Here is a 25,884-nt window from a genome sequence, read left to right on the forward strand (position 1 = left end):
GCCTCACTCCAGCCTCCGTGACCCCGTGAGCACAGGCACCCCGTGCCACCCCCTGGGCCTCCCCTGCAGCCCCTTTAAATACTTAAAAAAGCCCCACCTCTCAAGGCTGGGACGAGGACGAAATGGACTGCAGTGGACATGCCCCGAATGTAGGACATAGGACGTAGGACGAGGGGAGCATCTGGCTGCCGCCTGGGAGCCCCCTGGTCAGTCTTGTTGCTCCTCCCTCCTGTCTGGTGTGGGAAAGAGGAGCCTGGGAGCTGCAGGTCTTTGATATGCGGGGGCACAGGGATCTGAGGCCCGTGTCAGCAGTGGACTCTGGCCAAGAAGGTCGGCTGTGGCCGTGACCTGGGATGTGGGGCCGTGGCTTGTAAGGCCACCAGGCCTTCCTGGGCTACAGGGCCCCAACCAGTGGAAGCGGCCACCGACTTCCAGGAGCATCCACATATTCTCCACGACGGGCCCCTCTTCCCCCTGGGCCCAGGCTCCCAAGCCCACCATGAGCGGGGCTCCTGGGAAATAGAATGGGGAAGAGGGAAGAATAAGGAGAAGAAGAGTAGGACAAGTTTCACCCCCGCCCCCAAAAGAAAAAGACAAGCAGGGGCCAGGTGCCAACGTCCTGGGCCTGGAGACTTTAATGTCCCGCTGGCGGGAGTGGCCCTCCGCCAGACACACTGGCAGGGCCTGGCCCTGTTTGAATGACATTAGAAGCTCCATCCAGCCGGGCCTCTTGCTGGTGGGGGGAGGGCCTGTCCACCCGCCTCCTCCTGAGCACCCCTGCTCAGCCGGGGCCGCCGGGAGCCTTCTGGGCCCAGCACCCCCTCCCTCTCCGGTGGTCATGGCAGCCCTAAGCCACGCTGCTGCGGCGTGGGCCTTCACTGCCTGGGGGGCACCAGGGTCTCCCGGGAGCCCAGATGCAGGTCAAGGCTGCCCAGCGAGGACCCGGGGCTCTGGCGTCCCAGCGCACTGGCCCGGCCCTCTGGGGACTCTTGGTTCTTGAGCAGCTCTGTTGCCGCCACCTCCACGTCCTCGGGTTCCATCCGGCAGGCGTCTGCCAGGGCCTGGCCCGTCGCCATGACGAAGCTGGCATCGGCCGCCAAGGTGTCCAGGCCTCCTCGGACCAGAGCCTGCGGGAGGACGAAGGCGGGGTGGGCCCTCCCGGGGAGCGGGCGCGGGGGCCGCCTCTCCTGGCCAGCCCGGGCCACCCCCGAGTGCAGCCCATGCTCCGTCCCGTCGCCCCCCTCACCTCTCGAACCAGCCGGGCCGTAGCTGGGGTCGGGCACCTGCCGCCACTCTCCGTGGGCCTCCTGCTGGGGGGCGCTCCCTGAGGCAGAGACCCCGGCGGGGGGCAACTCCGCTCCTCGGGCAGGGGACGCTCCGGCCCGGCACACTGCTCCGAACGCACGAAAGCAAAGACCCAAGGGGGATGCTGGAGCCCACTGGCATCCAGGGAAACTCCAGCTCTTCAGAGGAAGCCCGAGCCAAGGCCCACGGGGAGGGCACGAGCCAGCAGCCCGGCCGTCCCGTTGCTAACGGCAAAGTGGCACCCTTCCTCCCTGGAGACTTCCTTCCCAGGCCTCTGCCCCGTTACCTGGCAGGGGGCGGGAGACGCCTGGGGTCTGGGCATTTCTCTCTGGGTCCGCTGTCCTTTCAGCTTTTCCACACAGGGCCTGCCGTGGGGTCCTGTGGGCAAGATGCCGCAAGGGCAAGAGGGGCTGCTGACGGCCGCCAGGGACCCCGAGTCCACAGGGCTCTGCTCAGCCCGGCAGCCAGGCCCTGAGAGCTCTCGGAGGGCCTCAGGGCGGTGGGAGGCGCAACGGGGGGTGTGCACACTCCGAGACCCAGCCACCCCTGGGCCGGGTAGGACCCTGCGCTGTCGCCTTGCACGCACGCCCCCCCGGGCAGCAGGGCCCTCCTGTCCACTGAACTCGAGCATCCTCCAGGCTCCTGGTCACACCCAGCAGTCTGAGGCCTGCTGGGACACTGCCACCATCTCTGAGGGGCCCGGGCCCAAGGGGTCGGTGTGTCCCGGGGCAGTCCTTCGGGATGGGTGGGGTGCAAGTTTCCTGGTGTGCCCCCTTCCCACCTCACTCAGGTACCTAGAGGGCACCTCTGTCCTCTGCCTGGATGAGGAAGGGGCCCTGATGACTCGTCCATCCCAGCCCAGCTGGCTCCCATCACGACGGGCGCCCAAGCCTCAAGTGTAAGAAGAGAGTGAGGCTCCCCAGGCCTCTCTGGGGGGAAGGCTCAGCTTGTAGGGTGCACAGGAAAGACTGACCCAGGACCCTCTGGGGCTGGCCCAAGGCTCCTCCTCTGGCAGCAGGCGGCTCTGGCTCTCCTGGGATCTCCCTCTCGTAGCGGATGCTGAAAGGGAAGCCAGGCTGGTGAGCCAGAGCAGGCCTGCGTCTCCCGCCATCCTGCCCTCTGTGCTCCCAGGCATCCTTCCCCACTGGGTCTGGACCCGTCGTGGGTGTCGTCTTGACTCCAGGGCTGCTGCTCCCACCGCTCTCTGCCCAGCCGGTCCCGGCTCTCTTAGAGAAACAAGGCAAATACATCCCCTCCTCCTCTCCTTTGCTCGACGGATGCCCTTCCCTGTACCCTTCCCACATTCTGTTCATCTTCCGAGGCCCAGCCTCACAGCCCCTAGGACGCTGGCTCTCAACCTCGGTGGCACGTTGGGTCAGCTGGGGAGCTTTAAACACTAGCAGTGGGTGCGTCCCATCCGCGGAGTCTGCGGTGAGGCCCCGGGGAACTGCAATTTTGGAAGCTCCCTAGATGCTCTAGTGCTCAGTGGAGGCTGAGAAACATTGCTTAGCCCTCTTCTAGGCCTTTCCAGCACCTGGTGATCAATACTCCTGCATTCCCAGGGCACCTGCTCTTTGTGATTATTTGGTCGCAGTCACATCACAGGACAACATCTCCCTAGAGGACGACAGTCCTTTCAGGGCGGGGCTCAGGACTGATGCCTCTGTGTTCCCAGAGCAACTGGCACCACGGGGTCCCGGGGCACAGGTGCCCTTCCAGCCCTGTGGGTCTCTGAGGGGAAGGGGGTGCAGGCAGCCCCGGCCGCGGGGAGTAGGGGCTCGCCGGGTGTCCGCCCTGTCCTGCCCGTGTCTGACGGCGCATGACTCTTGCCCTTGCAGGTCTCAGAGGCCTCCCGCCACCTGGCCTCCTCTCTAGAACAGAAGCTCTGCTTGCACCTCCGTCCACAGGAGCTGGTTTACGAGAAGCTCCCCCACGCATCCTGCTGTTTTTCACGATACTCATAATCACAGAGTATGTTTCGTCTACAGCTCAGGCTGGGAGAGAGAGGGCCCGCTCGGCAGTGAGATCTCCCCGGAACCCAACTGCAACAGCTCAACTTTAATCTTCCACAGTTTTTCACACCAGCGCCCTCTTCCTAACCTACTTCGTTCGGTAGGTCCCAGCCCCTAGACCGGCGGCAGAGGAAGGAGAGGAACCCAGGGCATTTGTGCCGCTGCTGCTCTCTGCCGGCCAGAGGAGTCTCTGCAGTCCAGGCCTAGCCTCTTGCACTTAGGTGCAGGATGGATGGATCCAGAAGGACACAAAGGCAGCCAAGCCAAAGACAGTCTGTGCATTTTAGGATGCCCCATCCAAGAGAGCCTGGAACCCCCTAGCCATGTTTTCCCAGCCCGACCCCAGTACCCCGCCATCCAAAGCTGGCCGTTGCTGCCCCTACCTGGAAAACACCTGGCTGTTGCTATGGTTGCTGTTGTCATGGGCAACGTTGGCATTGGCATTGTTGGTATTGGCACGAGCAAGGGGGTTGGTTCTAGGATCTTGAGGGAAATCCTCTAAGAAGACGGGTGATTCCAGCTCTTCCATCTCTATCTCAGCAAACTGGAGGGGTCTCTGGTTGGCCATGACAGGGGGCAGGGAGTTGGTCCTTTCCAGGAAGTTGTCCACCTGGCCAAAGAGGCCTCCGGTCCTCTAGGGGCAAGGAGGAGAGCGTCAGGGCTGGGGACAGTGACTGGGGGATGAGAGCTGAGCATGCACGAGGACTGCCGTCCTGGGAACGAGTGATGGATTAGAAGACAAATCCCATAAGGCCAGAGGAGAATGGACTGGGCTATAGGGTCAGAGAAGATATCATCCCCCTTCAATGAGTTCTCAGCTGAGTGAGGTAGACAGGACGCATCTAGGGAACTACGTAGGAGACACAGACATCCAGATAGGGAAATCCCTTCTCATGGAAAGAACACCGGATTGGGAGTCTGGGGACCCCCTAGTTCCAGTCCCACCTCTAAAACTAACTTGCTGAGTGATATTGGATATCTCATATCATCTCTTTGGGCTGCCATCTCCTCAGGGATAACCCAAAAAGTTTTAACTGGTTGGTCTTAAAGACCTTTCGGTTCCATAGTGTCGTAAAAAACACCAGACAGAGCTAAGGATTGAGGACCAGTGTAACTGGAAGCAGGCAGGGCATGGGGTGATGAAGGGATTCCAAGAGGTGAATGCTGACCGGGGCTTAAGGGGCGGTGAGGACAGGCCTGAGGCTTGGTGGAGGGAGGGAGGAGGGTACGATTGTATTTGACAACTGCAGTAGGTTGGGTTGTTGACCCTGAGTCCCAAGAGATGTGGGCTGTGGGGGTCTTTGGTTTCCAAATTCCCCACATATGGGGCTGGGCTCCTGGCCCTTGTTTCTCTGGGCGGTTGCTGCTCCCTGTGCCTAGAACATGTGGCACGGTCACAGCCTTCACTCACCCGGAATATCCCTTCCTCCATCGCAGCCTCCACCATGGCTCTCTCCAGCTCCTCTTCAGCTGTCAGGTCTCCTGAGATGGTACGGCGGATCTCTGGGGCTGCCTCTTCCTCAATGGTCCGCAGTCCAGCCTGGGGACAGAGGCTCAGTGACCCCTCCAGTCTAGCAGGGGAGACCACACTGCTTCCCACGGCCTCGCTCTTTTCTAGCCCCAGCTCCAGCCCCACTCTCTCGGGGATATTCAATGTCCCAGGGCTCCCCGAGGCCAGCAGGTCCTGCTCTGACCCCTGGCATGGTCCAAACCCTAATGGCTCCCAAGGAGTCTTCTCTCAACCTCATGGGTGATTTTACACCCTCCCGGGCCTCCAGGTAGAAAGATCTTTTTACTCAGTACAGTCTTCTAGACAAGTGATCTCTTTTCACTGGTCATGCCATTAATATAATTTTTTGAGTTGACCGAAGCAATGGGACGATTTAAGACCAGCGTCATTTGACAGCAATGAGAACACAGCATCATTTCTGTCCGAGACGTGTATCCTAAATGTATCACGAGGAAACATGACATGAACTCAGACTGTAGGATCCTGGTGATAATCTTCAAAAGGGTCAAGGTCATGTCAAGAAAAGCTGGGGAACTATTCTGGATGGAAGAGTCTAAAGGGAAATAAAAACTAAACGCTTTGCTTGAACCCGGATCGGATCCTCTTCCTACGAGGGACGTTACTGGGACAGCTGGTGAAATTCATATGAGGCCCGAGGATTTGATGATAGGAAAGTCCCAACGTTAATTTCCTGACTCTGGGGCTTGCCTTGCCCAGAATCATGGTCATGTAGGAGAATTATGGAGAATGTTCTGGGTTGATAGAACATTATGTTGGGAATTACCCTCAAATGGTTCCGAAAAAAAGGTGTTTGTCTTACACATGCAAATTCTAAACCCGTGAGATTATTTTAAAGCAAAAACTGCAACTGAAATACGTTTTTGAGCACACAGCCCAAGTGCATGTATATTTTCGAATTAACACCAAAAAAACAGAAATAAAAAACAGTAGAGGTGAAACAAAGTTCTAAATTTCTTTGCACACCAGGGGATCATTTTAAGGGCTCAAATCTCTCTTTCGAACAAATTCCGTTTCTTTTGGTCCTATTATCTAGAGATGGAGGAGCACCTGGCTCTTCTCCTCTCACCCTGGCTCCCTCCTTCCCTCTGTGCCTCCATCACTGGCCATCAAGGACATGGAGAGGGAGCTGGAGCCTGGGGACCTGGCTCAGTGGAGTCCCTTGGAGTTCAGGGTGGGCTTACCTGGATCTGTATGGTGTCCTTCTTGGGCCGATACCCGTAATATTCTTCCTGGCGCTTCATGAACTTCCGGAAGTGCTCCTGGATGAGAAACGTGGCGTAGAACTTCCCTACAGTCACCTCATCATCTGCAGAGGAGCCAACAAGGGATGTCCTGAGGGTGGGCAAGAGTCTGCCCCGGGTTCCGAGTGGGAGCCAGGGGTGGGCAGGACCAGGCCAATCAGGACTCTCCTCTCCTTGTTGACTTGGACGGTGGGCGCTTTGCATGCTAAGGCTGGTTCCTGCCCTGATGGCCAGCCTGGGGTCTATCCAAGGTATTTACAAAGGGTTGGGGGCCATTCTCAGATTCCCACGGGGCTTCCCGGAGCAGTCCCTGGTCCCCTTTGCTAAGCTGCTCCGGGACTCTGGTCTCCCAAAGCAGTACCCACCTCCTATTGGAGGAATGACCTGGTCCAGGAGCTTCATGCTGGTTCTCTTCCAGATCTTCTTGATGATGGCCCTCAGCTCCTCGTTGGCCTGCTCAAAGTTACCTGGGGGCAAGGGACGGGCAGAGGCGGCCCTAAAGTCCCCCAGCCCAAGTCAACGGCACTTGACAAAGCCACCTAGGCTTCTCCGAACACCTCCCTCCACAAATACTGCCTGAGCTTTTGTTTGTGTGGTGCGTGGGTTTTGGCAGCTGCTGTGCTAAGCACTGGCAATGGGTGGGGGGGCATCACCATAGCCCTGGGGCCGCACAACCCCGGGGCCATGTGGCCACTCTCCACGAGCCTTGGCTTCCCGTGGTCGCAGTGGCTGCCTTTGCGGGCTGTCTACGGCCCCCCCCCCCCCCCCCCCGCCCCATGATCCTTTCCAAGGACCCCCAGGCAGCCGTCCTGCTGCTGACCTCGGTCCCTCCAACCCTGTCCTTGGCCCTCCTCTCCTCGCCCCCCAAGGGAGCCTGCCCTGTGGCCCTCTGATGCCTTCGGGACGGCTCTGAGATGGCCCAGCCCTCGGTGAGGGCCCGGAACACGCCCAGGACCCCGCGGCCGCTCCCCGCTCCCTGCTCCCAGCAGCCCCAGGCTTCCGGCTCTGGGCTGGGTACCGGGGGCCAGGGGAGCTGGGCGCGGCCTGCCCGGGGCAGCATGGGGGGCCCTCTGCTGGGGGGGGGGCCCACCCCTGCGCTGTGCTGCTCCGGCCCCAGGCAGACCCCTAGGGAAGCTCCGAGCCAGCCTTGTCCTCCTCCACTCTTCCTCTGAGGATCCGCGTGGGCCCGGGCGCACCCCGGGGACAAGGGGCGCGGCCGCCCAGCCAGCCCTCACCTTCCGTCTTGATCTTGAGGGCCGTGCGGACCAGCGCGAAGAGCGTGGCGTTGAAGGTGACGGTGCCGTCGCTGTTCAAGGGCATGTTCATGCCCACCAGCCGCTGTGGGGGGAGCGCAGGGCCGCGCTGCAGACCGGGAGGGGCTGGGCCGGGGCCGGGGTGCGGGGGATTCAGGACGCCCTCGGCGAGGGGACGCATGGGGACTCCAGGCCCTCAGCCAGGGACCCGGGCCCGGGAGCGGACGGCTTGAAAATGACTCCTCGGCGGGCCTCAGCACCCCCCAAGGGCCCCAGGCCCCGCCTTGCTCGGGGGCAGCGCTGGTTACCTTGCAGGCCACCCGGTGTGGGCAGAACTTGCCAAAGCCCAGGGGGGGCTGGATGCGTCTCAGCAGCGTCACCACATCCAGGTGTTTGATTCTGCCTCTGCGGGGGGACACACAGCCGAGGGTCCCTGCAGCTCCCAGACCTCCTCCCGCTCAGAGCAGGGCCCAAGGGGGGCAGCCAGGCCGCACGGGACGCTGCCTATTTACTAAGCGGGTTTGGGAAGTAGAAGCTGAGCCCCCTCTTGAAAGAAGGAACAATGTTTGGGTTCATAGGTTGGTGCGAGGGTTAAATGAGATGTCGTACGCAGTGCACAGCGCCTGACACCGGGCCAACATCCGTCAAATATGAATTGTTACCTCTTTAGAAAGAAAGTAAAGCAATAGCGCTTCCCCGGGTTTAACCCCCAGGCGAACGCCCCGGGGACGAGCTCAACAGGCAATGCGGATCCTGATTCGGTGGGTCTGGGGTGGGCCGGGTGGCTCTGGGTCTCTGTCAAGCTAGGACGCTGTTGGTGGGTGGCCTACAGCTCCGGTCAGCCAGGGCCTGCTGACGTACTGGGTTCCTTGCTCCTGGATGGTCCCAGCAGAAGCTGGACGACCATTTCCCAGGAAAGCCAAGGGGTTTTCAGCCCTGGGGGGCTTCAAGGGTGGGCTCCCTTCCAACCCTAAGAGACTCCCAATTTTCTGATCTGCGACCTCAGATAATACAGGGAGAAGAAGCCCACTCATTCTTGTGAAGCTGGAGAGGGACTCCCGATAGGACAGTAGGGCGGGGTGGAGGATGGAAGAGGGGACAGCTGCGGGGGGCCCTACACAGAGCTGGTGCAGACCGGACTCACTTGGCTTCCGGGTCATACTCTGCCCAAATGGCCTTGAACTCATCCAGGTGATGAGGGCCCAGGATGGACCAGTCCCGCGTGAGGTAGTCAAAGTTGTCCATGATGACAGCTACGAAGAGGTTGATGATCTGCAAGAGGAGAACCGAGGGCTCCCACCGTGGAAAAGCAGGGGATGATGGGAGTAGGGTGGGGGCTGGGAGGTGTCTACTGGGCAAGGGGGCCAGAGTGCCCTCCTACCTGGGCCCTTCACTGCAGCCCTTCTGAACCACCTATGTCCCCCCCAAGTCCCTCCGTGTCACACCCCCGTGCTCCTGCACAGTCAGTGCCCTCTGCCAGGGACCTGGGTGCTCGTCCTTTAAAACCCAGCTCAAGGGGCCCCTGGGTGGCTCAGTGGTTGAGCGTCTGCCTCAGGCCCAGGGCGTGACCCCCGAGTCCCAGGATCGAGTCCGGCATTGTGCTTCCTGCATGGAGCCTGCTTCTCTCCCCTGCCTGTGTCCCTGCCTCTCTCTCTCTGTCTCTCATGGATAAATAAATAACATCTTAAAAAATAAAAAAAATAAAACCGAGCTCCAGTGCCTGCAATCTCAGCCTCTTGCCCCCTCCCTAGAGACATGATCCCCCTCAGTGTCCCACCGGGCCGGCCCCATTACTGCTCTTGCCTTTTCTGTGTAGAGCGAGCGCCCCTTTGAGCGGCAAGACTGGCTTGCACGGACTCCCCCAGGTACCCAGGGGGCTCCTTCAGGGCCACGTGGGGTCTTAGTGTGTTGCCGCCCTCTGCACTGAGCCCAGGGCCGCACGGGCACTCACCCAGCAGTTTTGACCACATACGGGAAGGAAAAAAGAGTGAAGGAAGGACAGACCCATGGATGCCACTGGCTCTTTGCCTTGCACAAGGACAGACAGCCGTCCCGGAGTCTCAGAACCGTCTGTGCTGTTTCCAACCCCATAGGGACGCACCCCCTCAGTGGGGCCACCTTCTCTTCAGATGGATAGGGAGGGGCAGGTGGCTTTATTGGGAGCCCCTATCCGTATAGGACAGAGCCCCACTCTGGTTCTTTTGGTTTCTAATCGCTAGCCAACCCCCTGGAGCATGATAAAGCCCTCAAAGCCGGGCGCCACCCAGGATGACCGGAACGAGGGCCCATCTAAGCGGAGTGTCCCGTCTCCTGCGTCCCCGAGGCCAATCCCCGAGACACAAGCCGAGCGGGAAGGGGAGGGCGGACCCCCCGGGGCCCGGCTCACCAGGAAGGCGCACAGCATGTAGAAGCTGATGAAATAGTAGTAGGCGAAGTTGGTGCCGCACGTGTACTCCTCGCCCGGGGCGTAGTCTGACTCGGGGTCGCACAACTTGCCGTAGCTGCAGGCCAGCAGGATCTCCTGCCACGCCTCCCCTGTCGCACACCTGGACGGCACAGGGTCCCGGTGGCCTGTCCGCTCTCGGGGGGCGCCCCCAAGCCCCTCCGCACACATCCCCGTCCCCTGCCCGCCCCCGAAGGAGGCAGTGCAGGTCCCTGGGTTCACCAAGCAGCTCCGAGTGAGGCGGCCCTCAGTTTCCCCTCTGTGCCGCGGCTCCACTGCTCCCTACGGGGCACTAGGAGTAGGAGCTAAACTATAGGAAAGCTGTTTCTTAGCTGCAGGGACAAAGTCAACCCATGCCTCATGTCACCAGTGGGGGACCGCAAGGGAGGGCTGTGCCACCCATTGCCCCCGAGAAGGGATGTGGGGCCCTGGCTCCTCTTCAGGGAGATGCGGTCGGGGCAACACGCCATACTCCACGTGGGGACCTGTGACGTCATTTTGGAGCCCGGGGGGCAAAATGAAGATGTGGGGCCACTTGTTCGAAAATGATTTTAAAAATGGCATCGGTTGGGGTGCCTGGGTGGTGCCTCAGTTAGCGTCTGCCTCCGGCTCGGGTCATGATCCCGGGGTCCTGGGATCGAGCCCAGCATCGGGCTCCCTGCTCCACGGGGACCCTGCCCCTCCCTCTCCCTGTCTTGTGCTCTCTCTCTCCCTCTGTCAAATAAATAAATAAATAAAATCTTTTTAAAAAATGGCATTGGGTGTAGAATGGTGAGCACAGCTGACTTCCATAAGCGATGGGACATTTCGAGGCTGCACAGGCCACAGGGCCAGGAAGGGGACCCCACCTGCAGGGCCTTGGGGGGTGGGGGGGTGGGGACGGGGTGGGGGCAGCCGGAGATGCTACCTGAAGAGCAGTAACACAGCTTGTGGGAAGGTCTGGAAGTTGTTGTTCCGGTTTATCTGGGTCCCGTCCACCATGGCGATCTTCCCAAACATCTGCGAATCACCGAAGGCTCCCACCGCGGCACCTGGACCAGCGTCCCCTCCGCCCAGGCCCCGCCATCCTCTCCCACCTGCCCTGCTCCCCTCTTTCCCCCCTCCCGCCTCCAAACCCCCTTCACCGCAGGCCACGGTCGACCTGAAGCCAAATTAATTGGATTATTTTCAAGGCTGGCTGAAGCTCTTCCCATCAAGCCAAAGGAAAGCAGGGCGGACAGCACAAGCCAGCTTAGGGACTCAGCGTGGGGAGCGGGGGAGAGGCTGGCCAGAGGGTCGACTGAGACCACCTGAGGCTCTTATCGGGTGGCCCCTGCTGTCCACCGCGCCCTGGGTTGCTCCCAGCTGACCAGCTGCAGCCCCCGGGGGTAGGGCACCCACATCCTTCCCGTCGTGCCTCTGACACCTGGGTAGCCAGGACGGGGAGGGTCCGGCCTCCATGCTGAGGAGGCCTCCCTGGGGTCTGCAGACACCCCCCTCTCACTTGGCCAAGATCCCTCCCTGACCTGGGCCCACCTGCCACTCACCTGCATGCCGATGACGGCGTAGATGAAGAAGAGCATGACGATGAGCAGAGCCACGTAGGGCAGGGCCTGGGGGCGAGGAGGGAGGGTCACCTTCCCGCCCCCCTCAGCCCCGAGCTCACTGCGCCCTGTGGTCACCCCGGGGCTCTACCCTGGGCCAACCCAGGGGTGAGTCCAGGCCCTCCAGCCCCTCTAGGCTGCAGTGGGGACTGGCCGGGACTCCGGCCAGGTGGGCTGGGCAGGCACACCTGAAAGGACTTGATGAACGTCCACAGGAGAGTGCGGACTCCCTCTGCCCGGCTCAGCAGCTTGATCAGCCTCATGACCCGGAACAGGCGGAAGAAGGCGCTGGAGATGCGGGCGCTCTCGTCTGGGTCCTGCGGGCCAGCAGCCCCAGAGGTCAGTCTGGAGGTGGCCCCTGGGAGGGGTTGGGAGCGGGCGGGGCGGGAGGGGCGACGTGTGTGTGTTGGGGCCGTGTCCCTGGTGGGGGGCCAGCCCCGCTCGTGGCCCCTGCTACGCACCAGCGCCCCATCATCCTCGGGCCCGGGAGGGAGGTGGGCCAGGCGGGCCGCAGGCCCCTTCTCAGGAGAGGCAGCCGCGGGGGAGGCTGCAGCCAGGCCCCTGCCTGCCCTTTGGGGGCTCCTGCCTCCTCTCACCTCCTCAAGCTGCCACTGAGCGGAGGACACTTTCAAGGCAGTCGCCCTGGAGCGAGGCTGCTGTGTCACCGTCTATTGAACACGGCCACCCGCCCCCCAGCACGTGGCTGTCCTAAGCCAGGCGAGCCTCGCCCTCGACACCCGGATAACCCTGGGAGGGGAGAGCCCCGCCAGGCTTCCCGCGTCCCCAAAGGCCTCGTGCCAGCGAACTGTCACTGAGGTCCTGCACCGGCCAGCAGTCGTGGTGCTCGCTGGGCGCTCCCATCTGGGCAGAGGGGGCCATCGAGACCCCTCACCCCCTGTCCCACGGTATCCATGCACCTTCGGCCCCGCAGCCCCGCCCCCGCCCTCGGCCGGACCCTCCGGGGAGCCTGCTCTAGGGAAGGAAGCCTCGGTGCCGGCCCCCCATGCAAGCCATGGCCAGGCGAGAGCATGCAGGCTGCAGGGCGGAGAGCTGGCGGGCGTGCTGGGCAGGCTCATGCAGCCCGGAATTACAACGTTCCCGCAGCCTCCACCCAGGCAATACAGTCCTCCGCTGGAGGCCAGGAAAGTCTGTGGAGAGAAGAGACCAGGGGAGGGGCAGGGGAGGGGAGGGGAGAGGAGGGACACAGGGGGAGGGGGCGGGTGAGGACAGGTGTCAGAAAGGACACACAGAAGAGTTAAAAGAGAGAAAAAGAGCGGCAGGGGATCGAGACCCCGAGGGGCTGCCAACCGGGGGCGGGTGGGGGGTGTGAGGACGAAGCTGTAGGGGCGGTGAGGCAACAGGCTGGGGGCAAGGGAGCACGAAGAGGAGGGAAGACCAGACGGGGACAGGTCCCTGCTGTGTGCGGGACGTGCCCACAAGGCCCGGGGCTCGGGTTCCTCCCGTGTCTGGGTTAGGTGGTGCTGGGGGCGTCCCTGGGGGCCCGCTCATCACTCACACCCCTGCACCCCTGGGTCCAGGGAGCCCGCCAGCCCCTGCGCCCCCGAGGCCCTCAGGGAGGTCTGGGGTCCCCACCGCAGCTGTTTCTCCAGCACCCCCGGCCCTCGAGCGTGGCCGAGGCCTCCCCCCGGTGCCCAGGCTCTTAGGTCCGGTGTTGCCAGTGCAAGAGCGTCCCTGTTTCTGGTGACTCTGAGCTTCTCCCCTGGGCTGCCTCTCAGGAGAGACCTTAGTTCGGGAGTCGCGGGACAGGGGACGTCACTGCTCTGTCTTCCAGCTGTTTGTGGGTCGACTGGTTCCCGGGACACCGGCTTCCCCACCAAGCAACACCGTCTTGGGGCAGCTTTCCCCGGGGCCGCTGCTTCCCAGGCCCATCGGCATTATCAGAACCACGCGGAGAACTTACTAGATTCCTTCACTGGGTCCCCACCCAGGCCAGTTAAGTCAGCTTCTGGGGCGGGGTGGGGGTGGGGGTGGGGGGCGGCTTCCAGACCTTTAAGTGCATCCCAGGTGATTTTAATATGCGGCCCAGGATGACAACCAGTGCCGTAGCCCTGACGGCCAGGACGGCCGCGTCTGAGTCACGGCGGAAACGGAATCAAACCAGAAACTCATTGCCTCGTGGGTACCAGCCACATTCCAAGTGACCGTGTGCACGGGGGCGTCTGGAGGCCACTGTCCTGGACGGGGCAGGTTCCTGCCGTCGCCGAAAATGCTACCCGTGTGGCCCCTACTCAGCTCCCCGGGACCATAAACCAATATTTAAACTGTAAAGCCCTAAGGTGACTTCAGGGAAGCATCGCTGGTACACCTGCTTCTACAAATCGACTGACGACCGACAGCCTCTGGGGCCTCCACCAACAAAGAGGTGTTTTGATGGATCCAGGCCTCCCGCGCACAGACCTCAAGCCTCTGCAGGTTTGGGCTGTTTATGTGCGTTCTCTCTTCTAACTGAGCTTTCCGGCCACGGGGCCTTCGGGATGCTCTTCCCCAGTGGAAGCTGGACGTCCACGGGAGTACGGGACACCCACGAACCCACCCGGGCTGGGCTGGTTTCGCCAGGACCCGCCCTCGCGGGATCGGAGCGGACGGGTCTTTCCGTGGCCTCGGGGTGAAGAGGACTCCCAGGCCAGGCCCTCCCCGGACTCAGCCCGGCAGCCAAAGCCCCGGAAGGTACTGCTCCCGCCAGGGCTCAGAGCCTAAGGGAATCCCAGGCTGAGGGCCCCTTGCTCTCAGGTCCAGACTTTGCCTCAGCCGTACCCCCGGCTGCCCCCACCTCCCTGCCCCCTTTCAGGCGTCCCCAGGGCCACCCCCCCACCTCTCCACCCACCATGGGGACATGGGGATCGCCCCTGGCCTGGCTGGGTCTGAAGCGCCCATCATCATCATCGGGCAGCGGGCAGCTCAGAAGGTAGCCTACACCCGGGCGAGGCCTCCGGCTTTGGGGCTCGCCCCCAGCCCCCGCCCCCCGACCAGAAGCCCGCGTGGCCGGCGTGGGCAGCTCAGAAGGCTGGGTGCTCTTCACGGCGCCCCTCCCACGATACAATTCTCGGATCTCTTCCTCCCTGCCCCGTGCCCCCCTCTTTCACTCCACAGTGACCCCCCGCCCCCCGCAGCTTCAAATCTGCTGGCCTCCGAAGATCTCCAACGTGGGGACCCCTCTGGCTGCACCCCCTTGCTGCCCTCAGTGCTGTTCCTCACCCCCCCGGGTGCTCACGCCCCTACCCCACTCCTCCTGGTCCAGCTCCTGGGGCCACACGCCTCCCCGCCCAGCCTGGGCCCTCCTGTGCCCCTTTCCACAGCGCCCTCAATGCCCTTGCTCCGCCCCAGGCCGCTCCACCCCGTGTGCCAGCCTCAGGACCACGCCCGGTGTCCGGTTTCCTCCCGCAGGCTCCCGGGGTCACCGAGCATGACTCCAGGGTGAACCTGAGCTCACTAGGCGCCCCCAGACCCCGTCGTTCTTCCTGCGATGAGCTCATCACCTCGGTATTCCTCGCGGGCCAGTGCCCGTCCTCGTCCTCGGGGCCACCCCCGTGGCTGCCCCAGACGAACCCCTCGCCCCTCCTCCCAGCCCCTGCTCCCTTGCGCCCTTCACCGTCCATCCGTGCGGCCTCTGCTTACGCTCTTCCCCTTCCCGTGGTCTGACTCGTGTCCTTCGCTGTCGCCCCCGAACATGGCCCTTTCCTCCACAATCTTCTCTCTCGCGCTACGAGTTTCTGCGCCTGCGCTGTCCGTCGTCTCACTTTCCCTAAATTAATCAACACGCGCCACTGCCCAGCAGCTACCTCTGCTGAATGCCTTGCACAAGCTCTTTTCCTGTGCTCACGCCCATTTCCCCCCACTTTCTGCTCACTGCTCCATCCTAATAAGTGGCTTCAACCCCACAGGCTACCGATGTGTCACCCTGCTCGCGGAGGGCTTCCAAATCGCAAACCGAGTGGCCTTGCTGCCTTGAAGTCTGTGGGATCGCAACCCCTTGGCAGCTGGCTCCCCCCCTGCACCCCTCCCCGGGCTCCGACCATCCCCTCCACACATCGGGGTCCAGCCCCTGCAGATGCAGCTGCTCGATGCAGAGTGACCCTGGGCTCCCCTCCTGCATTTCCAATGACTCGCTACCCATTCCCGCCCGGGCACCCGGCCGCCAACCCGCAGCCCCAGGACAGAGCCTCGGGGAGTGCGTCCCCCCCAGCGTTTCCATTTGGGAGCCACTGAGCCACCTTGGACTCCTTCCTTCCTGCGGCCCCCGGTCGCCGTCACCAAACCCTGTTGCCCCCGAGCTTTTCTGTTCCTCTCCTGCCACCAGAGCTCCGACTCTCGTTGCTTTATGCCCGTTGGCTTTGCGTCCCCTCTTGCTACCGCGGATGGACTGCGGCTTTCTTGCTCCAGCTTCTCCCCTGGGACACGGGTCCTAAGCCCTTTCGTTTATTCAAAGACTTTGCTCCTGTAGCTACTTCCTCACTACCCGACATTTGCAGAGCCTGAGGATATGCTGCCGCGAGTCTTCAAGCCCCCTCCCCCAAGGCCCGCCCCAGCTACTGTCCTGTCTCTCTCAGCAACAAGACACCTCCAAGGAACTGTGCGTCCTTGCATTCTTTGCTCCCCCTCCCTGGTCTGTGGCAACTGGGCATTCCTCCCCCTAATTCCTACCAAGGTCCCCGTTGATCGCCCCATTGCCAAAATCAAGTCAACGTCCAGTTCTCCTTGACTCGTCTGCTCTCCTTGATCTCAGGGCACCAATCTCCTTCGCTTCCCGGGCCTCCCAGACTTTGGGCCCCTCTCTCTGGATACCCTCTCCCTTCTCAGCAAATGTCGTCCATCCTTCAAGATTTTATTTATTTATTTATTAAACATTTTTTAAAAAGATTTTATTTATTTATTCACGAGAGACACAGAGAGAGAGAGAGAGAGAGGCAGAGACACAGGCAGAGGGAGAAGCAGGCTCCATGCAGGGAGCCCGACGTGGGACTCGATCCCGGGACCCGGGGTCATGCCCTGGGCTGAAGGCGGCGCTAAACCGCTGAGCCCCCCCGGGGCTGCCCCCTTCAATACTTTAAATACTATCTTCAAATCCATACCTACCGCCTGCCCTAGGCCCTGAGCTCCAGACTCAAATCCCAGCCTACTTGGTGTCTCCATCCGGACACCTTGTAAGCCTCCTAAATTCCCATGCCTAAAACAGAAACCTTGGTTTCTGCCCCACACCTGCTTTTCCAGCAGTTTCCATTTCTCAGTAAAGGGCAGCTCGACGGCTTGGACAAAAATCCTTGTAGTCACCCTCAATCTGTTTTCTCTCTCTCACTCTAAAACTCAAGGCCGTGTGCAAATTCTGTTAGCTCAACCTCCAAACGGGTTGGATGTGCCCCGACCCTTGCTAGGTCCACAGCAGCCCCCGTCACCTGTCATGGGTGATCATGCACCGCCCTCCCTGAGGACGCCTTGTGTCCCCCACAACTTGCTCTCGACACAGCAGCAGCCAGAGGGATCCTTTCAGAACGAAAACAGACCAGATTTCAGCCCTCGGAACGGCTCTCCTCTCTCTCAGAATAAAACACAAGCCCGTAACCACGGCGTCCGAGGGCCTAAGTGACGTGGCCGCCACCTTCTGTCTCTGATCTCACCTCCACCCTTCCCCACTCTGGCCACAAGGGCCTCCTGCTATTCCGCAACCTCTGGGCCTTTGCATTCACGCGTGTTTCTCTCTATGACGCTCTCCCCCTTGCTTTATTTAGGTTGTCGCCCAAATACAATTTTTAAAAAAGATTTTATTTATTTATTTGGGAGAGAGGGCAGAGTTAGAGAGAGAGAGAGAGAAGGAGGGAGGGAGGGAGAGCACAAGTGGTGGGGGAGGGGTGGGGCGGAGGGAGAAGCAGGCTCCCCCCTGAGCAGGGAGCCCAGTGCAGGGCCTGATCCTAGGGCCCCGGGATCATGACCTGAGCTGAAGGCAGACGCTTCACCGGCTGAGCCGCCCAGGCCCCCCTCAGGTATCATCTCGACACCAACCTCCCTTCTAAGCTTTTATCCTGCTTTATTTTTCTCTGCGATGCCCATGGGGCATACCTGCCTGTTAGACATTTTTTATTGTCGGTTTGCCCCCATGTTCCTTGCTGTGTCTCCAGCATGGGTACAAGGTGCTTGATAAGTATTAGGTGGCAGTTAAACACACGACTCACTCCCTAGCTGGGGCCCCTCATTCTCGTCATTCTTACCGCCTGCCCCTTGCACCCAGGTTGACTTTTTAGAAGAACAGCTTTAATCCTTCTACTGCCCTGATCAAAAACCTCCTGTGACTTCCCATTGCCTGCTACAGAGAGTTCAAGGCCCACTCCGCTCTCCTTACCTCTCCAGCCGTACCTCCGCCCGCCCCCCACCGCCCCCCACATGCTCACACGCTTCTGCTAGCCCAGGCCTCTCAGTGCCCGGAATCTTCCATCATTCATCTCCTGCTCCATGCCTCTCCCACAGCTGCCCTGCCTGGGGTGCTTGCTCTTCCTCCGATCCCCAGCTCCCCCTCCTTCAGTTTGGACCACCTCCAGGAAGCCTTCCCTGACCGCTCCACCCTGAAAGACCTCTCCCTTCCACAACAGCCCTCGCCGTGGACAGCCTGGCACATGCATTACGTCCGCCCGGAATCTGAGTTATTTGTCCGCTCTGTGGGCCTGTGGCTCCCGTCATGGCCATCTTTGTAAACCCCCGGGGCACCATGCTGCACACACAGTGGGTGCCCCACACGTTCCCAGGGACTGAACAAGTGCTTGCACCCCGCCCCAGCGGTGGCTCTGTTTGCCTGGTACTCACATCAATCTCACTGAGGATGACGTCAATGATGCTGCCGATGACAATCAAGAAGTCGAACACGTTCCACGGATCTCCAAAATAGCCCTGGGAAGGACGGTGATGGGAGAACCAGGGGGTGAGCTCTAGCGGGGAGAAGCGTTGGTGGCCAGCAGAAGGCGGTGGTCCCCGGGTGAGGTAATGCAGACCGGTCAAGCCAGGCCAAGGTGGGGTGTGTGTGGCGCTACCTTCCATTAGGGCTCCTGAGAGCCCACTCACCCCGCTAGCCCCCCCCCGCCCCAGCTCTGCATGATGTGGTTGGAGGGGAGCGAGAGAACAGCTGAGAACTCAGGATTTGGGGTCCTGGGTCGGGTGGGGGACTCTTTCATCCTCCCCAGCTCGAAGCCCTGTCTGGGGCGTCATAGTGTGGACCTGCCAGGGCGTGGCTGGGCTGGGCTGGGCTGGATTGGACGGGGCTGGATTGGGGTGAGACTGGACTGGGGAACCACAGACACAGCAAAAATCTCCCCCAGCCCTGGGCCTCTTCTTCAGAAGCTTAAGGGGAGGCAGGGAACATGGGATAGGTTCCACAAAGGGCACGGGGAAGAGGCAGCCTGAATAGCTTCATGTCCTGTGTCTGAAGGTGGAGGTAGGCAAAGGGCGAGCACGGTGCCAGATGAAGGGGGCCCCCACGAGAGCGGGTGGGGGTGCTCCATGAGCAGGCCCCCATGCCCCAGCACTCACCCTGGCCTTGAATGCCATGAGTTTGAGGACCATCTCCAGGGTGAAGATGATGGTGAAGGCCACATTGAGGATATCTGAGATGTGGTTCATCTCCTCTGACTGGTTGTAGTGCTGTGGGGGGGGGGGGGGGCAGGAGACGGGTCTGGAAGGGCCCAGCTTCCCCGCCCTGCAGGCTGTGGTTCAGAGATCCGCGCTCGTCTAGGCTGCCCCCAGCATCTTCCTCAGGCTTCCTGCTCACTTTTTATTTATTTATTTATATTTATTTATTATTTTTTTTCCTGCTCACTTTTTAAAATAATCTCAGAATATGAGGTGCCTGCTTGGGCCAGCCCCTGAACTCCACCAAGTCTGATGGATCCTCCTCTCCCGCAAAGAGACAGTGAAAGGAGGAGGAGAGGGTCGTGCTGAGCACGCTGGTCTACACGGGGGCCACAAGGCCAGAGCTCACTTCCAGATCTGTCATGGGATGACCAGGAGGGCAGGCCCCCCAGCAGAGCTCTGGCTGGGACAGGCTCCATCTGGTCATCTGAGCTCAGGACTTGGAGAGAAGATCGCTGGTTCTACAGCGGCTATTATCACCAGCTGCAGGTGCACAGGTGGGCCTCCGAGCTCACCTAGCTGACCCCATCTGCACTCTGCCCCCCGCCCCATGACGGCAAGGCAGTCGAGCGAGAGCCACAGCCCCCTTGCCCCACCACCGGGATCCTCCTTCAACCTACTTCCTTACACCGTTTGCTAAGGATCTCTTAGTTTTTTGGGAAGTTGGTGAAATCCCACTTAACTCCCCAAAACCTTCCCAGGTAGTTCAGAAGGATCTGGTGGCTGCCCCCACCCGGCCCTGTCTTGGCAGGACCGTCCAGGTTAGACCCAGACTTGAGCCACTGCTCTTGATGCTCTGTATGACTTGGGCCTGCTGCTCTGCCATTGCGCTTCCACGTCCTCATCACCTGGCCATAGAGCCCCGCGGTTGGGTGCGTCTGAGGCGCCTCGGGCCAGGGAGCGTCGCCCACAATTCTATTTATACAGGCCTGATGGGATCTGATGCTTAATTAAGGTCTGCTAACGCCGCTGCTGATTATGATATTGTCTATAATGTATGCTCAACTCCCAGGAGACACCTGTTCTGTGAATATTAAGCCCATTTTTCTGGAGGCTGGAGCCAAAATTCCAACCAACTCAATCACCCACATTTGCAACAGCAGAACATAAGCCGAGGAGGCACTTTCTACTTCCTACGCTGCCTCGTCCTTCTGCTTAGCCGTCTCCTGTTTACAGAACCGCGCAGCTATTTGTAGGGGCGAGCTCCGCCTTAATAACCGTTGGGTGCCGGGCAGCAAGGCCTGGGACCAGTGTAGTCCTCTGTCCCCCGCAGCACCTCACCGCACAGCGCCCGGCACAGCAGGGGTCTCGGGGGAAGGAGACAGGAACCCTGCCCCCCGCTGCCCTGGGCCATCAGGCCTTGGGCCACGAGGCCCTTGTCTCCCGGGGGCCCTTACCTGCATGCCCAGGCAGATGGTGTTGAGCATGATGAGGGCAAACATCAGGTATTCGAAGTAGGAGGAGGTGACAACGTACCACACCTGGTACTGGTATGGATTTTTGGGGATATAGCATCTCAGCGGGCGGGCCTTCAGGGCGTACTGCACGCACTGGCGCTGCGACACGACACCACAGGGCCCGTCAGCCCTGAGGAGGGCCCGCCCTTGCTCCCACGCCCCCTGCACGGGCTTGAGGGCACCCCACGCTGTCCTGCTCGGCCAGGAGCAGCTGTGGCCGGGAGCTCGGGGCTGACGGGCTCTGCTGGCCTGTTCGGGGGAATGAGCTCCCCCAGCCCATTTCCATCATGGCTCTCGCCCCACCCAGGTCTCTGAGGGGCTTTCTCTGGGCATCACGGGGTCCCACGAACAGACGGCCACACCACCCCCTGGTGCTGCTTCATGTTGGGGATGGGTTGGAGATGGGGAGAGTGTTGGAGGCTGGGTCTGGGCATGCGATGGAAGGTCTGGGGTCATCCTCGGCCACACTGGCCACAGCCCAGGGCTCAAGCTGGCGGAAGGCCCGCGGGGGCTCTGCTCCCCACCTCGGCCCAGGCACCTGGTTCTTGTCCAGCTCACAGTTCTTGTACTCAGTCTCCCCCTGCTCCTGGAAGGTGACAATGACGAAGCCCACGAAGATGTTCATCATGAAGAAGGCAATGAGGATGATGTAGATGATGAAGAAGACGGCCATCTCCACTCGGTTGTTGTAGACGGGGCCCATGTCCTCCTTGTAGGAGTCTATGGCCTGGTAGAGTAGCCTGGAGGCGGGCAGAGAAAAGGCTGGGCTGGATGGGGGTGCTGAGGCAGGCAGCCCGGCCAGGCAGGGTGGGCTTTATCCCGGTGGGCGCGGGGAGCCGAGGGAGCTTTCTGAGCCGTCGAGCCACAGGACAGAGGCTGGCACAGGTCCTGCGAAGGGCCTGCCTCCCCCCGGGATGCCTCACCCACCCTCATCAATCAGTGGGGCTCCCCATACGGGCCGAGGCCTACACCTGTCGGGGGGCCGTAGTGTCCGTGGCCCCCGGTCAGGATGTCTTTGGAGTGGCCAGAGAGCAGACTAGTCCTCCAACCCTCCGAGCCGGTGGGCCGTGGAGCGCTCACCACGGGCCCGGCACAGAGCAGCAAGGGCCACAGACGCACAAGACGGCTGCCGGGCACCGCCCCGACCCTGCGGGTGTTGGGCCCAGGCCCAGCCCTCACTCACTGGGGCCATCCCTCAAAGGTGGACACTGTGAAGAGTGACATCATGGCGGAGAGCACGTTGTCAAAGTGGAAGTCGCTGTGTATCCACTGGCGGGGACGCAGCTCCATCTGCGTGGGGTCCCCGTCCTTGTACACGTAGTAATAGCCCCTGAGGTGGGGACGTGCGGTCACTCACTGTGCGTGGCCGGGCCGCCTCCTCCCCACCCGCGTCCCCTGGGCCCCGGGCCGTGGGCACAGGAGAAGAGAAGGCCGAGGCCGCGGACCGAGGAGACACTGCTGGGTCCTCCCTCAGCACAGCTATGCAAGGCAAGGCCCTTCAGAGCATCCTCCCGGGCCTCGGGGCTCAGGCTCCCAGGTCCCCCTCACGCAGGGCCCCGTCCCGGGCCGTCCCCCGTGCGCCCTCGCCAGCGGTGCTCAGCCCACCTGCACTCCTGCTCTGTCATCTTGGATAAGTCATTGCAGCTGAAGAACTTCCCCTGCGCCCGAGGAGGGAGGGAGAGAGGGAGGGACACACATCGTCATGGAAACAGGACTCAGGGCTAGGGACCCAACAGTGGAGGGGAGGGAAGGGGGGCGGAAGGAGGAGGAAATAGGAATCGCTTGGCTCTGCTCCTCCCTCAGGGCGCCTGTCCCCCCACTGCTCTAGGAGCCCTCTTGGGGTCTCCCCGCTGTAGACGGAGAAGAAGGGTGGCCCCACCCTCCTCGTCCTGCCCGTGGGGTGGCCACAGGGCTGCTGTGGGAACAAGAGCTACAGCGCTGGAGCCTGATGGGGCCGCGGCGGTGCCAACTGTCCCGGAGGGGACCAGGGGTCCCGCACGCCCCTGCCCGAGGGCCTGAGAGTGGGGTGGCCGTGCCCCCCAACACCGATTTCAGCCAGGGCAGTCTCTCGTCTACACCACGCGCTGGGCACCCGCAGAGGGTTTGTCTGAACAAGAGTTGACTGCTAGGTCTCCACGGGCCACATTGAGTTTGAGGCCCCAGAACGTGGCCAGGTTCCCTCAGAGGCCCACGGAGGGAACTGCCCCGGCCCAGGATGTGCCCGTGGGAGGCACAGCGGCCCCTCGTGGCTGCGGGGCGGTGCCGTCCGCATCCCCTTCCAGGTGCCAGAGCAGAGGGGCTGGGGGGCAGGTGCCGCTGGGGGAGGAGCCGGGGTCCACGCAGCGGCTGCCGCTGGGCAGGTCTCCGGGCTCTTGAATGAGGGAAGCAAACTCCTGACGTAACGTGGGGCGTACGCGAGGAGCGTCCACGGTGCAGCGCGTGCATCTTGTCCCTGATGTTGGAGCATTACTGGAAGGGGCAGTACCTGGGGGTCCTCCGGCCAGAGACCGAAGCACAGGGGGCGTGTGGGGGCTGAGGGGCGGCTGCTCTTGCTTGGACGGGACACGGCAGCCCAAAGAAGGGGCCGCTTCCCCATTCCTGCAGGGAGCGTGTCCTGAGGGCCACCAAATGCCAGGCCCAGGCCCAGGCCGCGGTCGGGGCGAGTCAGACACAGACTCTGCCCTCAGGAGAACCCAGGGCCCCTGGCCTGACGGGGTGGGGGGGCGGGGGGCGGAGGAAGGGGCCAGCCCTGTGCTGGCGCCGGGAGGTCACACGCAGGGCACGGGCAGCCCGGTTCAGAGGCTGAGCTCTCAGCCCCCACGCGGTTTCCTAGGTGATGCCCCGTCCACTTCTCCAGGACAGGACCCAGCGGGTCCAGGGAGCCCCACCCTGTCTCCCCAAAGCCTGTTCCCTGCCCACAGGGAGGGACTTGGGGGGTTTGCTCAGCCTTAGCAGAGACCCCGGCTCAAAGAAAAGGCCCCGTAAGGGTTGTTGAACCACTGAGTGTCCTTAAGACAGTGCGTGGCCTAAGTCTGGCGGCTGTGACCTCGCCGTGGGTACAGGGGCAGGAGCGGATGGGGTCCTGAGAGGCAGTGTCAAGAGGGTGGGCTGTAGTCAGACACGATTTCCACGTGGAAGGCAGGGGCATCCGGGGATCGGCTGGGAGGGAGGGGACACCCTTGCAGGGCTGACTCCTGCAGAGGGACTGCGAGCCGCGTGCCCCCAGGGACGTGGGAACAGAAGGAGGCGGCTCCGGGGGTAGGTTGGTGGCATCCCTCCCTCAGAAGCTCCTGGTAGAGACGAATGATGCCAGACAAGCAGCCGGAGCTGCGGAGGAGCCCAGCTGACTGAAGAAAGGGGAGGGCCTGGGGCTGGGGGGGGAGCAGGTTTTGGGCAGGTGGGGGGTGGGGGACGGGGGGGGGCGCTCACAGGTCCGGTCCTCACCGGGACGCCTTAGAAAGCCTGGAGGACAGCAGGTGCCACGGCCCTGGTGGTGGGCAGAGCCAGGGCCTGGAGGGGCGTCGCTGAGGCCACCTCCAGACCCCAGATGGCCGGCCTCACAACTCCGGGCCCTCGAGGGCCGCTGTCCCGGGTTCGGGTTCGGGGCTCCCTTTGCTTGGGGCGGGGCCTGACAGCGGCGGCAGGTGGGGGAGGGTGGCGGGGGGCGCTGGGGGGGCTCACCTTGAAGAGCTGGACGCCGATGCAGGCGAACATGAACTGCAGGAGGGTGGTGACCAGGACGATGTTCCCGATCGTGCGGATGGCCACGAACACGCACTGCACCACGTGCTGCGGGGGGAGCGGGCACCGTGGGGGGGCTGCCCAGCCCTCCCCCCACGCCCCGAGGCCCCGCTCCTGGGGCCCCACCCACACCGCTCACCTTCAGCCCCTTGGCTCTGTTGATGGCCCGCAGGGGTCGGAGCACCCTGAGCACCCTCAGGATTTTCACCACGGAGATGGCGCTGGACCTGGGGAGGCGGGCGCGGGTGCTGAGGGCGAGTCTGCTGCCGTCCACACCGCCGGCTCCCCAGGTGCCCTTGGCACCGTGAGGGACCCCTCCCCGGCCACAGGCCCCGTTTCTTCCCGCAGACTGGGGGCTCCCCCGGGCTCCCCACGGGCCACCCCGCCACTGCCTTGCCCTCTGCCTCCCCTCCCGCCTTCCAGGACACTGCTCGGCCCACGTAGCACGTCACTCAGTCCAGTTGGTGACACCCCAGGGGACCCTGGGCCCCCTCAGCGCCCCGAGAACCGCCCCCTTGCAGCTCGGCGCCCACCGACAAGCCGTGGGTGGGACTCCGTGGGGGGTCCCAGGCCCTGGCACTGCTCACTCAAGTCCCATGGAGATGAGGGACACGGCCACCACCACCAGGTCCAGGATGTTGAAGTAGTTGCGGCAGAAGGAGCCCTTGTGCAGGAAGGCGCCGTAGGTGGTCATCTGCGGGGAGAGGCGGCGTCCTGGGTGGGGGCCTCGGCGGCAGGTGAGCCCCCCGGAGGACGGAGAGCCTCTGGAAGGAGCGGCCGCCTCAGTCAGCCCCGAAGACGGTGTCCGTCCCTCCTTCCGCTGCGGCTCGTGCTCCGGGCTCTGCTTCCAGCTTTGCTCGTCTCCGCGGGTGCCGGGGCGCCCAGGCCCCTCCCGGGGCCACACACCGGGGAGCCCCGGTCCCCTCTGCCCCGCACCGCGTGCTACAACTCCTCCTCCTCCTCCTCCCTGGGAAGCTCCTTCAGGAGTCCCCTCGCCTGAGGCCTGCTGAGTCAGGCTGAGCAACCCGCTGTCACCTGTCCTCCTCGCACCGGAGGCCGTCCCCGGCCCAACCCCTCCTGTCCCCATCCCGCGGCTTCCTCCTGTGCCCCGTCATAATCTCCCAGGCCCTTTGCACAAACACATTCTGCCCTTGAAGTCTGAGGAGCTTGGAGCCTTTCCTGGCGTTCAGGGTGATTCCATCTCAACTCGCCCTCCTGCCTCTGAGGCCAGGCCTCCCGTGCGACCTGTGCTGCGTCCCCGCCCAAAGGGACCCGTTTCTCCTCTTGGAGCCCATCCCGGACACCCTCTCACAATGCACGTGCCATTGTTCCGTCCTCCTGGACTGCTCCTGCTGTCTTTCAACCTCAAGGCCTAACTCGAATGCCACCACCTCCAGGAAGCCCTCCTGGACCTCAGGGAAGCCACCATCCCTCTGCGCAACTGCTTTAGCAGTCAAGGGCCCTGAAATAAGGAGCCCTTGTGATTTCCCGTAGCAGCCTACTCTGGGCTACTCCTCCTGCAAAGCTCCTCTCCCCTTCCTCCTCCGTGAAGGTGAGGGCACCGTGACACGGTGGTGTGAGCTCAGTGTGTCCGCCTGACAACGGGAGAGCAGCGACGTGCTGCGGGTCAGGGGTGCGAGGGCCGGGACGGGGCGGAGCTGCCAGAAACCCACGGGGGCCAAAGGCCCT

At 62.4% G+C, this 25,884-nt stretch overlaps 1 protein-coding gene across 2 annotated transcripts in view; it reads right to left on the reverse strand.

The window, feature by feature from the left end:
• Positions 1-609: 609 nt before the first annotated feature.
• The window catches only part of CACNA1S (calcium voltage-gated channel subunit alpha1 S), a 64,260-nt gene continuing 38,985 nt past the window's right edge, over positions 610-25,884 (reverse strand). Inside the window, exons 20-44 of one of the 2 annotated variants that reach the window (XM_026017995.2) lie at positions 24,783-24,889; positions 24,335-24,422; positions 24,136-24,243; positions 22,060-22,112; positions 21,638-21,784; positions 20,993-21,194; positions 20,395-20,553; positions 18,899-19,009; positions 18,179-18,262; positions 12,460-12,516; positions 11,557-11,685; positions 11,312-11,377; positions 10,693-10,784; positions 9,729-9,888; positions 8,487-8,614; positions 7,651-7,747; positions 7,325-7,427; positions 6,455-6,556; positions 6,030-6,154; positions 4,729-4,857; positions 3,701-3,951; positions 2,279-2,364; positions 1,592-1,683; positions 1,247-1,390; positions 610-1,127 (exon numbers count right to left, since the gene is read on the reverse strand). In XM_026017995.2, the coding sequence (XP_025873780.2) occupies positions 876-1,127; positions 1,247-1,390; positions 1,592-1,683; positions 2,279-2,364; positions 3,701-3,951; positions 4,729-4,857; positions 6,030-6,154; positions 6,455-6,556; positions 7,325-7,427; positions 7,651-7,747; positions 8,487-8,614; positions 9,729-9,888; positions 10,693-10,784; positions 11,312-11,377; positions 11,557-11,685; positions 12,460-12,516; positions 18,179-18,262; positions 18,899-19,009; positions 20,395-20,553; positions 20,993-21,194; positions 21,638-21,784; positions 22,060-22,112; positions 24,136-24,243; positions 24,335-24,422; positions 24,783-24,889 (3,072 nt within the window). In that variant the 3' untranslated portion in view covers positions 610-875. The remainder of the gene's footprint in view (positions 1,128-1,246; positions 1,391-1,591; positions 1,684-2,278; positions 2,365-3,700; positions 3,952-4,728; positions 4,858-6,029; positions 6,155-6,454; positions 6,557-7,324; positions 7,428-7,650; positions 7,748-8,486; positions 8,615-9,728; positions 9,889-10,692; positions 10,785-11,311; positions 11,378-11,556; positions 11,686-12,459; positions 12,517-18,178; positions 18,263-18,898; positions 19,010-20,394; positions 20,554-20,992; positions 21,195-21,637; positions 21,785-22,059; positions 22,113-24,135; positions 24,244-24,334; positions 24,423-24,782; positions 24,890-25,884) is intronic. The other variant, XM_072733455.1, reaches the window with a different exon arrangement.

This window comes from Vulpes vulpes, chromosome 13 (genome assembly GCF_048418805.1).
Source record: "Vulpes vulpes isolate BD-2025 chromosome 13, VulVul3, whole genome shotgun sequence".
Lineage (NCBI taxonomy): Eukaryota > Metazoa > Chordata > Mammalia > Carnivora > Canidae > Vulpes > Vulpes vulpes.